The 12,926-nt window shown below is 41.2% G+C and overlaps 1 protein-coding gene across 1 annotated transcript in view; it reads right to left on the bottom strand.

Annotated features, from left to right (window-relative positions):
• HTT (huntingtin) overlaps nt 1-12,926 on the bottom strand; it is a 152,692-nt gene that overhangs the window by 127,496 nt on the left and 12,270 nt on the right. Inside the window, exons 3-4 of the mRNA XM_012812276.2 lie at nt 4,813-4,896; nt 294-414 (exon numbers count right to left, since the gene is read on the bottom strand). Coding sequence (XP_012667730.2) covers nt 294-414; nt 4,813-4,896 — 205 coding nt within the window. The remainder of the gene's footprint in view (nt 1-293; nt 415-4,812; nt 4,897-12,926) is intronic.

The following is a 12,926-nucleotide window of genomic DNA, read 5'->3' as shown; positions in this document are numbered from 1 at the left end:
TCAAAAAAAAAAAAAAAAAAAACATTTTCCCCAGGAGTACCCAGCAGCCATCATTGTGCCCTTCACTAACCTATGCACTACACAGGTACAAGGGTAAGCACAGCTCCTCCTGCAGCAGGTGTGGCAAGCACAGGGCAGATGCCAGAGCACCTCCAAACCACACACAGAAATGAACACCGCAGACATCCTCAGAAACTTTGCTGCTTAAAACAGAAGGCTGCTAAACAATGGCTTCATCTCTTAGCCTCTAATGATTACAGGTCTGAGAAGAACACTGTCCACACAGCTCTTACTTTTATAACTTTGTTGAGGCACTCATCAGCCACCATCCTGACATCTGACTCCGCATCATCACTGCACAGCAGAAAAAGTTCCATAGCGATGCCCAGAAGTTTCTGAAATTCTGGAGAATTTCTAAGTAAAAAAAGAAGAGAAACTGTCAAAAGGAGCCTAAGGTGACATGACAACAAAATATAATAAGGTATCTGGTGTCCTGGATGGATTCTAGAACAAAAAAAGCACATATATAAATTAAGAAAACCTGAGTGAAGTCTAGACTTTAGTTAACAGTACATCAGTGTGGATCCATTGTGGAATGTTAACTAACTAGACTTTAGTTAACAGTACATCAATATGGATTCATTGTGGAATGGTACTGCACTAATGTAAGGTGCACACAATCGGGGTAAGTGGATGGGAGAATATACAGGAGTTCCCTATACTATCTGTGCACATATTCTATAAACCTAAAACTATTCCAAAACAAAGTTTATTATCAAAAAAAGAAGAGACTGAACTTGTAAGACAACTCTCATTTTCTCAAGTTTTAGTTTAAAAACTAAGAAAAACACTGCTTTGGATACTTCAACCCCAGACAGACAACTGCTTTCTACCAAAAAAGTTACTTTTACTTAACAATGTTTTTGGACCTTCAAAATTAGTATAACAACCTATCTTTTATTCCTTTTTAATCTTGTCTTCAATATGTCCCAAAGTATAACCATATTTCACCTTAAGATGCCACACTGCTGATAGACTATCACAGTGTCACAAAAACTGGAGTTTGTGTACTGTTTATAAACTATTTAAAATGTTTAATAAGTGATCCAACTGGCTAAACATAGCTGAGGATAAGAGAAGCTGATGGGCCACGTGTATGAAACTGATTTCACAGCATTCTACATGTCATCACCTAGTAATACAAAGGATGTTCTTGAGGTAATCCCAAGAATAGCAAATCCCGATAATACAGGGGATGTGCTATTTCTGAAACATCAAAATCAGATTGCTGTTTCATGATCTCAATCTAAAGCACTCTGAAACAGAATCCCATTTCTCTTTGTCTCTAGGCAACAATTCCTCTCAATAGTCAGAAAATAGCCACACACCTAAGAGAAAGTAAAAGATCGTATCAGTAATGACCAATAAGCTTACAAGAGACCTCCTCTACATGAAAGACCACCATGAAGAAAGGCCCAAGGAGGAAAGGCTCCTAAGTGTGGGATGTAGGGCAGCATTCAAACACTGCTCCAGAGCAGTACTAGTCAACGGAAAAATCATGTGAGCTACATGTGGAAGTTTGCATTTCCTAGTCAACACATCAAAATTAAAAAGAAACAGGCAAGACTTAACAATATTTCATTTAAACCAATATATCAAAAATAGTATTTCAACATATAATTAACTTGAAGAAATCACTGAAATATGTAACAATATTTTTTACAGCACATCCCAATTCACATACAAAATTCTAGTCAGAAATAGTTTACTTGCCAGACTTCACAAAATTCACAGTTGAAAAAGTAAGCTTATATACCATTTCCAGCTATACTTAAAAGTTCCCCAGTTGCTAAATCAAATACTGACTTTTAGATTTGTATTTAATAGACAAAGGACTAATCAGGTCATATATTTCTTCTTGAGAGAGCTCGGGTAGTTAGTGTCAGGGAACTTACCCTTCATCTACGTTGTCAAACAAACTGGCATAAAGCTGTTCATACTACTCCCATATAATCCTCTAATATTTATAGAATCTACACCAATGCCATCTCCTTCATTCCCAATATTGATAATCTGTGACTTCATTCTTTTTTTTCTAATCAGTCTTACCAATTTATTGATGTTCTCAAAAAAATATATTTTGGGCTCAGCACTCGTAGCTCAAGCAGCTAAGGCACCAGCCATATACACTAGAGCTGGTGGGTTCGAACCCAGCACGGGCCTGCCAAACAACAATGACAACTACAACCAAAAAATAGCTGAGTGTCATGGCAGGCACCTATAGTCCCAGCTACTTGGGAGGCGGAAGCAAGAGAATCAGTTAAGCCCAAGAGTGGAAAGTTGCTGTGAGCTGTGATGCCACAGCACTCTACCCAGGGTGACAACTTGAGGCTGTGTCTCAAAATATATATATATATATATATATATATATATACACACACACATACACACACATACATATACATATAAGCAGATCACCAAAAAGATACATGGTGTAGGATTCCACTTATATGAGGGCTTTGGAGTCGTCAAACTCACAGAGACAGAAAGTAGAACGGTAGGTGCTAAGGCTGAGGAGAGATGGGAATGGGGAGTTATTCTTTAATGGGAACAGTTTCAATTTTGACAGATAATCAGAGTTCTCAGGATGGATGGCAGTGACAGTTGCAAAACATTATGAATGTACTGAACTGAACACTTAAAGACTATTTTCCTCAAAGTTTTCTCTAACAGATGATTATAGAGAACTCTTTCCAGTTTTCAGCAGGAAAATGATATGAATTATTTATTCCAAGGGAAAAAAGCAAGGAGAGTATTTCACACATGCCCATCTAGGTAAGAGAACGCAGGAATCACAGAATGCATATTGCTCCTACTCAGCCATCGAAAATAGGTCTAGGCTCGGCGCCTGTGGCTCAAGCGGCTAAGGCGCCAGCCACATACACCTAAGGTGGCAGGTTTGAATCCAGCCCGGACCCACCAAACAACAACGATGGCTGCAACCAAAAAACAGCCGGGCGTTGTGGCAGGTGCCTGTGGTCCCAGCTACCTGGGAGGCTGAGGCAGGAGACTCGCTTGAGCCCAGGAGTTGGAGGTTGCTGTGAGCTGTGAAGCCACAGCACTCTACCCAGGAGAATAGCTTGAGGCTCTGTCTCCAAAAAAAAAAAAAGAAAGAAAGAAAGAAAGAAAGAAAGAAAGAAAGAAAGAAAACAGGTCTAGAATATTTACAATCTATGGTTACTAGTCAGAAAGATAGACTGTCAAAAGCAAAAAGAAAAAGGAGAATTTCCAAAGAAGCTACAAAAAAAGGTGCTGACCCAGTGCCGTGGCTCAGGCCTCTAATCCCAGTGGTTTGGGAGGCTAAGGTGGAAAGACAGGTTGAACCTAGGAGTTTTAGACCAGCCTGTGCAACGTAGTGAGCCCCTAGCTCTACATAAAAAATTATAGCCAGACATAGTGGTGTGTGCCTAGAGTGCCAGCTACTTGGGAAGCTAAGACAGGAGGATCGTTTGAGTCCAGGAATTTAAGGCTACAATGAGCTATGATCACACCACTGCATTCTACCCTGGGTGACAGAGCAAAACCCTATCTCTAAAAAAAGGTGCTGGGCAGCGCCTATGGCTCAAAGTAGTAGGGTGCTGGCCCCACATACCAGAGGTGGTGGGTTCAAACCCAGCCCCAGCCAAAAAACATAAAAATTTTAAAAGGTGCTATTAGTTCACCCCAATAAGAAAGATGAGGCCAGGTGTGGTGGCTCACGCCTGTAATCCTAGCACTCTGGGAGGCCGAGGCAGGTGGGCTGCCCTGAGCTTACAGGTTCGAGACCAGCCTGAGCAAGAGGGTGACCCCATAGCTAAAAACATAGCTGGACATTGTGGTGAGCGCCTGGAGTCCCAGCTACTCAGGAGGCTGAGGCAAGAGAATCGTTTGAGCCCAAGAGTTTGAGATAGCTGTGAGCTGTGACACCACTGCACTCTACTGAGGGTGACAAAATGAGACTCCACCTCAAAATAAATAAGAATGATGAAGCAAAGGAAGCTGACCTACGGTCAACTCCCCATAACCCAAGTAATCCCAAAGCACAGAATAGCAGGTAACAGCCACTGCTCAGAGCTCAGACCCCACCACAGGGGCAAACCAACAGCAGCAAACTGCCAAAGAAAAGCAGATAAAAGAAATGACAAATTAGACAGTCTCAAGCTGTTCCAACTACAATAACTACAAACATATCAAACCGAAGATGATTTTTTAAATAATTATAGTTATCAAGAATGCTAATTAAATCTAAACATGCTGTTCAATTATTCTAATGGTTATAATTATTGCATAAAAGATTACAAAAAAGAAACATTAATCATTATAGTGTCTGGATAGCCTAGGTCCCAGAAATATGGAAAAAGGATTATTTCAAATGGATTTTTCTTTTTTTTTTTTTTTTTTAAGACAGAGTCTCATTTTATCATCCCCAGTAGTATGCTGTGGCATCACAACTCACAGCAACCTCAAACTCTTGGGCTCAAGTAATTCTCTTGCCTCAGCCTCCTGAGTAGCTGAGACTACAGTTACCCACCACAATACCCAGCTAGTTTTTTAGAGACAAGGTCTCACTTTTGCTCAGACTGGTCTTGAACTCCTGAGCTCAAGTGATCCACCTGCTTCAACCTCCCCAAGTACTGGGATTGTAGGCATGAGCCACCACACCCAGCCTTCAAATGGATTTTTCAGTCAACCAGAACACCAAGAATATCCCAGCTCATTAAGACTGAAAACACATAAAGTTTTTTTTTTCTACAAAGTTCAAAATGCAATTACCTGAGAGATTGTGCCACTATGTTTTCACATATTGTCAGACAATGATTCACTCGGTCTTTCTTGGTAGCTGAAAGTTCTTTCTTTCTAAAAATAATAAAAGAAAGAGAAAAGGAAATAAACATGGTTGAATTATCCACTCCACCCATTTCCACACATCATTTGTCTCATTCACCTAGTATTTTTTTTCTTTTTTGAGATAAAGTCTCACTTTCTTGCCCCGGTAGAGTGCCGCAGCATCATAGCTCACACCAACCTCAAACTCTTGGGCTCAAGCGATCCCCTTGCCCCCTTGCTCAGCCTCCCCAAGTAGCTGCCTGCCACAACACTCAGCTAATTTTTAGAGACAGAGTTTCACACTTGCTCAGGCTGGTCTCAAACTCATGAGCCCAAGCAATCCACCACCTAGTACTTCTTGACTACTCTGAGCAAACCACAGTACACCAGCTGAAGACAGAGTGGGATCAGGACAGTGAGGCAGGAAAGAGCTCAACAAACAGCCACTTCCTGACTACTCTGCTCCACAGAAGAGTTGGGTGATATCACTAAAATGTCTTATTTTTCCCCTTTTAGAGAGAAGAAACTAAAGTGCCAACACCGACTTGCCCAAGATCTTACAGACAAAAAGTTAGCCAGCCTTAAACTCAGTCTTCTTGCTTTCAATCTACCTGCATTTCAACAATTCACATTCAATTTCACATTTTTTTCACATTTTAACATCACTGAAACTGAAATGCATCTTACAACCAATAGCATGTTATAGTTTAATCAGCAACTTTTTTTCTTTCTCAACAGTACAGAAAGTGACAGTATGGATTACAACGATGAGAGAAATACATGATAATATAATATGGACTCTAAATACCAAGCTGCCCCCATTTCTCAAAATCACATTGTTAACTGACTGCATACCTACCATACGCAACTCAATATGGCATAAACAATGGCTAAGGCTGCCTACTTCCCCAAACCACTGGGAATAAACTTCCTACTGAGATTTTCAGCTAGGGGCAGTGCCTCACACCTTTAACCTTTTGACTACAAACAACTAGGCTTTAAGTAAGATGTTCTTTAGTGCAAACTTTTAATAAAAGATGTTTCATTTGATGTGAATGACGCCTGTAGGCGTTGTTCATTTTGCAAACAAAAACTTGAGGACACATGTTTCTGTTATATTATCTGACTTGAGTCTGTAAACATCATACGCTTTGGTCTCAATATTTTTCACAGTTGTGCCTGAAATAATCTGTACAAATGGTAGATTCTTGTGGGAGTATATATAAACATGGAGTATGACAAATTCTAAGAGTGGTCAAGTTTGTTAGATTATGCATCAAACCATATTGAGTTGTACCAAACAAAAAAGGATTATTAAATTTTTATTGATATGGAAAAGCTTTATCATTTCAGATTAAATTTTTGTTTGTATATTACTTTTTTTTTATAAATATAAAACATTGAAACTAGGGCAGCACCTGTGGCTCAAAGGAGTAGGGCGCTGGCCCCATATGCCGGAGGTGGCAGGTTCAAACCTGGCCCTGGCCAAAAACTGCCAAAAAAACCCCACTGAAACTGAAACCAACTTGGGTGAATTACTTGGATTAGTAAGAAACCAAAGAACATCCAGTAGTGCCGTGTATCCTAACAGTTGTGATTGCTGCAAGAGGTTTGGTTTCCAAGCACTCAGCAAAGGGTCAATCCCAGCACTTTGAGAGGCCAAGGCAGGAGTATCACTTGAGAGCAAGTATTCAAGACCAGCCTGGGCAACACAGCAAAACTCCCTCTCTACAAAACATTTTAAAAACTTGCCAGTAGTCCTACCACACACCAATAGTCCTAGCTACTCAAGAGGCTGAGGCGAGAAGATTGCTTGAGCCCAGATGTGCAAGGCTGCAGTGAGCTACAATCACAACAATGGACTCCAGCCTGAGCAAGAGTGAAACCCTATAAGAGGAGAAAGAGGAGAAGGAGGAGGAGGAGGAAGAGAAGAAAGAGGAAGAGGAGGAAGAGGAGAAGGAGAAGAAGATTTCTCAGCCAAGCAGGAGGAGATAAACAGCCTGGTGAAGAAAATGAGAGTAAAGGTGCCTCCTTCCCACCCACACCTGTGGCTTCAGATGTCTTCAACCATAAGGTAGAAAGAGATGAGCCAGACATGCTACCAACCAGAAACAACTAAACCAAAAGGCTCAAGTTTTTGAGTCTATTCAGTAAGAAAGACTGTGGCTTGAAGGATTCCATAGAGTTAAAAAATAAATAAAAGAAAAGAAAAGGAAACAGAGGAGGAAGAAGAAAGGAAGTAAGGAAGAAGAGAAAGAAGAAAAAAACACATATACAGATATAAAGCTGCCCTACTACATGACTAGGGAAGGAGGTCTGCTAAACAAGATGATTCCCAAGATCCTCCAGGTTATTATAAATTTATCGGCAGGGCATAGGGTTCACACCTGTAATCTCAGCACTCATGAGGCTGAGGAAGGAAGATCACTTAAGGCCAGGAGTTCAAGACCAGCCTGAGCAACACAGCAAGACCTCTGTCTCCACAAAAAAATTAAAACTAAAAAAACTAGCTAGGCATTGTGGCACACATCTATAGTTGTCCCACCCACTGAAGAGGCTATGGCAGGAAGACCACTCAAACCCAGGAGAGTCTGCAATGGGCCATGACTGCACCACTACTTCAGCCTGGGTGACAGAGCAAAACTAAATCTCTTAAAATAAAAAAAGAAAAAGTGGGCTGGGCGCAGTGGCTCACACCTGTAATCCTAGTACTCTGGGGAGGCTCAGGCAGGTGAACTGCTTGAGCTCAGGAGTTCGAGACTAGCATGAGCAAGAATGAGACCTCATCACTACAAAAAAAATAGAAAAATTAGCTGGGCATCCCAGCAGGCACCTTTAGTCCCAGCTATCTAGGATGCTATGGCAGAAGAATCGACTGAACCCAGGAGGGAGGGAGGGAGTAAAGGGAGGGAGAAAAGGAAGGAAAGGAAAGGAAGACGGGTAGGGAGAAAGGAAGGAAGGACAGACAGACCAGCTACTTGGGAGGCTGAGGCAAGAGAATCACTTAAGCCCAAGAGTTTGAGGTTGCTGGGCGCTGTGATGCCACAACACTCCATGGAGAGCAACATAGTGAGACTCTGTCTCAAAAAAGGGAAGGAAGGAGGGAGAGAGGGAGGGAAAGAGGAAAGAAGTAAGGAAAAAGTTTATGAAGCACAAAATGATCCCTGGATAACAAGATAGCCTCAATTGCCTCTTGCACTGACAAAAGTAGCACATCAACATAGTAGTTATCTCTGTGATTAAAAATTGAAATGCAGAATTATAATGGGCATATCAATCAGTAAAGCCAGCAGGGGTAAAAAAAAAAAAAAAAATCAGCAGCTTCACACTAATTACCCACATGCCTTACAAAGAACCAGCTGGGCCAATGAAACATTCATCTATCTACTCATAAGTGCAGAAGTGACAGATACAAAAAAGCTTTTAAAATGTTTGTCTGGTCCAAGAAGTAACCCAAACTGGACAAACTGTCAAAACTGTGTTATTGGTTTACTCTTACTATGAATGTACAGGAAAGCCTGAAGGAACCTGCATATATAATAACACCCAGTATCAGGTGTGTGCGCCCCCTAGTGGGCCTGCTGCTAGCTACAATCCTTCTGAACCCCCAGAGCAGACTGAATTTGCTATGTGCTACACTTATTTCCCTAGAAAGACAATAACACGAGTTATAACAAAAGGAATACCTAAGCAAGTATTGTTTGATGCATGACAAGTTTTTAATAATGTAACATTTGAGGGAGCATGCAAGAATCCATCTTGGGAAAGACAATAAAGAGGTAAGTACATATGCCATAGGTTAGGCACCTGTGCAGGATGCATGTACTGGCCTTGTATAGTTTGGGCCACATGGATTAATCCCAATGACAGAAATCCAGTACATCTAATAAAAGGGAAAGCTCCTTCACCTGTAAAAAAAAAATAAAAAAATAAAAAACAAAATAAAATGTATGTCTGGCCTGGATGCAGTGGCTCACATCTGTGATTTAACAATCCAGGAGGCCAAGATAGGATTGCTAAGCTCGGGAGTTTGAGATCAGCCTGAGCAAGAGCAAGACCTCATCTCTACTAAAATTAGAAAAACTAGCCAGGCATTGTAGTGGGTGTCTGTAGTCCCAACCACTCAGGAGGCTGAGGTAGGAGGATCACTTGAGCCTAGAAGTGTGAGGTTGCTGTGAGCAGGGCACTGTGTTCTAGCCTGGGCAACAGAGACTCTGGGCCTGAGACTCTATCTCAAAAATAAATAAATAAAGTTTGTCTCCTCATATATGAGATAAAGGAATACAGTTAGCAATAAAGAATACAGCATCAGCTCCCGAGGCCTGCCTCCCTGGACTTATTTCACAAGACTCAGTAAAAGCTGATCAAACTAAAACTGATAAAGACAGAATATACTGCTCTCCCCCAACAAAATAAAATTACATTATTGTGCTGTCTGTTCCCATCTAGCCTCTCCTCTGAGCACCTTGAAGGAACCCTGCCTTATTCACCAAGGGCTCCTCTCGCCCCTGGCAGTATCTTCACTGAACATTCTTTATCAACAGCTGTTTCGACTCCCTCCCCAGGGATGACAGGCAGCCCAGAGCAGGACCACATGCCACCTCTAGCCCCAGTCACTAGCACAACACCCACACTTCCCAGCATGCCAGAAAGAGGCTAATACGCCATCAAACTGACTCAATTGGTAAGTTAGTCTTGTAGGATTCAGAAGATTAACACCAAAGACTCCTTACTTTAAACCTGAGATTCTAAAACCAAGAGATGAAAAAAAATAAAAACAGTAAAGCTTACGAAAGAAAACAATTGTGGAGCAACTCAAATGAACTCAGATTCTATGGACTGGGGAATCACTCTGTGATTCAGACCATCCGTCCAGGTCCTATAATTTCAAACCTTCAGTCACTCTTACTTATAAGACTACACTTATCAAAAGAGGACACCACAAGTTCTACTGTGGTCAGCTACAAAGAAAGCACAGATTTTAAGGTCTTCCTCTTACCTCAAGCAGAATCACAGAATCATTTTCCAACAATCCAAACTGTTTTGAGGAAAAAAAATTTCTGGCATAATATATTTAACTTTAATCTTTTTTTTGAGACAGAGCCTCAAGCTGTCCCCCTGGGTAGAGTGCCGTGGCATCACAGCTCACAGCAACCTCCAATTCCTGGGCTCAAGCGAGTCTCCTGCCTCCACCTCCCAAGTAGCTGGGACTACAGGCACCCGCCACAATGCCCGGCTATTTTTTGGTTGCAGCCATCATTGTTGTTTGGCTGGCCCGGGCTGGATTTGAACTTGCCAGCTCAGGTGTATGTGGCTGGTGCCTTAGCTGCTTGAGCCACAGGGGTCAAGCCAACTTTAATCTTTTTGACACTCAATTAATGGTCCTACAATCATAAAATTCTGCCAGTAAAGTCACCAATGGTTGCTAGTCTATTAAAATTCAAACAATTATTAAGTACATACGTATGAGACTCATATAAACAACCTACCTACTTGCTACCAAAATACTTTGATTTTGTTCCATTTTTCTGAAATCCACTGTTATTGCTAACATGGCTAAACATGTGTATACAATTTTCCTCTATTAGATTTAAACTCTCAAAATACCAGCTTAAAAAAAATGCAGGCAAGTATAACCAAAATCTCTAAAAAGTATCTCTTTTATCACACTCAAGAATACCCTCATTTTAAAGTGTGAGGTTCAGACTTTACTTGAAAACACCCCAATGAAGAGAACATTAACCAAAAATATCAGAAAATGAAGAACAAAACAGTTTGATACTACCCACTGAAAGATACACCATACATGGGTCATTATGAAAGTATTTTTTTGTAGTTGAGATTTTATTGGTTGTATTGATCATCAGTACAGACATGTCAATTTGTACATAATTCTTAACATACATACCCAAAGTCTAAAAAGCCATTTATTGTAATTCTTTTCTAAACAGTTATATCAGTGACTTTCCAGATTACAATTTGTAGACAAATTTTCCTTAAAAGGATATCAAGTACTAGTATCTTCAAATGTTGATAAGCTGTTAGGTAAGTCCCACCAATTCATACTTTATTACCATGTATGCTACATACTCAAATTTTCAATCCTTCACAGCACAGTAACAAAGTTATTAGGAAAACCAGAGCACCACAACCAAAGATGTTACAGAGCACACACAATTCTGACAGGGAGAGCCATGATCACAGCAGTGGTTTTCTTTAGGAAACAATTCTACTAAAACACAACATAGAGATACAAATAATTCAAAATGTTCAAGACATGAAATGCAGGACTGGGACTCCATGTTGTCATTTATTAAGCTTTGTATTAGAGTATATAATAATATAAACTAACCCCCCCATCTATGGAATGTTAAGCTGACACCTAAGACGGTCACAGCCTCCCATAATTCAACATCCCACACTATTTTCTGATTGTACCAAAAAGTAAACAACCAGCGAATGATTTCACCTCTTAAAAAAAAAACATTTACACTTTTAAAAATGGGATGAGGTGGGATTCCCTCCTTCTTAAAAATGTTTCTGGAGCTACTAAAAAACTTCCACTTACAAAATACTTGATAAAACTACTCCTTTGGATTGTGCAAGATGGGAGACAGGGACCACTGACAGACATGGTACATGATATTACTCAGACTTGGCTTCTTTCTCTCCTGCTTCATCAGCAGCTAGACCAGTGGTTCTCAACCTTCCTAATGTCGTAGTCCTTTAATACAGTTCCTTTGGGTCACGACCCACAGGTTGAGAACTGCTGGGCTAGACTCTCCTCAGTTTCAGTTTCTCATTTTCTGCGTAAATCTTTAGTTTCTTGGTTAGCTACCTGGGCCTGCTTTCCCCTTGCTCCCCTTTTCCCTTTTGGTTGCACTTTTTTGGCCTGAAGATTTATCCTTCGGGGCTGCCTTTTCTGGCTTCATTTTCACTGTTGCAGGAGCAGGTTCAGCTGACAACTGTGCCAATCTCCTCTTGGGCTCTCCCTTCCCTGTGTCTTCAGCAGAGGTGACCTTCCTGTTGGGCATCTTGGCGGTGAGCAGGGCACGTACCAAATTGGGTGCCTGTGGGCCTCCGCCTCTCCTCCTGCCACCTGAACTGCTGAGACCCATGGTAAGGGCAATGGGAGAACTGGATGGAACTGGATTCCCAAAGTTTTGAGATAAATAAAAATCAAGAACCATAAAATCCATGTGGACAAAGACAAATGAAGCCCGCCAGCAACACTGAGATGAAACTTGCACAGGTGAATCAGAACGGACACTGTTGACTGTGTTTCTTGAAAGTGAAGTAATGAACCCTAACATCCTGTCTCAAAACTTTTCTCGTGACCTACATACAAGGGCAGCAAGGCAACGAGTAAATATAAGAAGCCACTACCCACAGCCCAAACTTCCCAATTTAACAGGGCCCCAGGCTACCTTTCCAACCTCAGTCCTCATTCCATAATCTGCAACTTTCAGGGAACTCTGGCCACTGAGAAACTCCCAGGTGTTTTGTCACACATCCTCATATATTCAGTTCTCATGCATTCTGTGGTCCCCATCAGAAATACCACCTAGTATCTCATTATGTCCAATGAACAAACGTGGCAGTTTAAGAAAAACGGTAACTATTCCTCTCTCCCATGGAATTTAATTAGATGATAAACTGACTTGTGCCACGGGAAAAGTAAGTATGGAAATTAAAGTGAAAAAAGAACCGCCTTGCCCTGGGCAACAAGTGGATAAACCGGATAAGAACAGTTCTGGCTCTTCAAATGTTTCTGGTGAATGTAGCCATAACAACTTCACTTTCAAATTTAATACAAACACCAGTCAGCCTCCTCTAACTGTGTAATGAGGCCATCTGCCCATCCACAAAACTGTGAAGAAAGACATAAAAAGCAAAGACTTCACAGGATATTATAATCACATTTAAATACTTAAAGAACTAATTCTAAAGGCTCAGCGCCTATGGCTCAAGCGGCTAAGGCACCAGCCACATACACCTAAGGTGGTGGGTTCGAATCCCCAGCCCGGGCCCGCCAAACAACAATGATGGCTGCAACCAAA

Source organism: Otolemur garnettii, unplaced genomic scaffold (genome assembly GCF_000181295.1).
Source record: "Otolemur garnettii isolate 467f Iridium unplaced genomic scaffold, OtoGar3 scaffold00198, whole genome shotgun sequence".
Classification (NCBI taxonomy): domain Eukaryota; kingdom Metazoa; phylum Chordata; class Mammalia; order Primates; family Galagidae; genus Otolemur; species Otolemur garnettii.
Note: the sequence above shows the minus strand (reverse complement) of the source record. Positions and strands in the feature narration are given on the sequence as shown.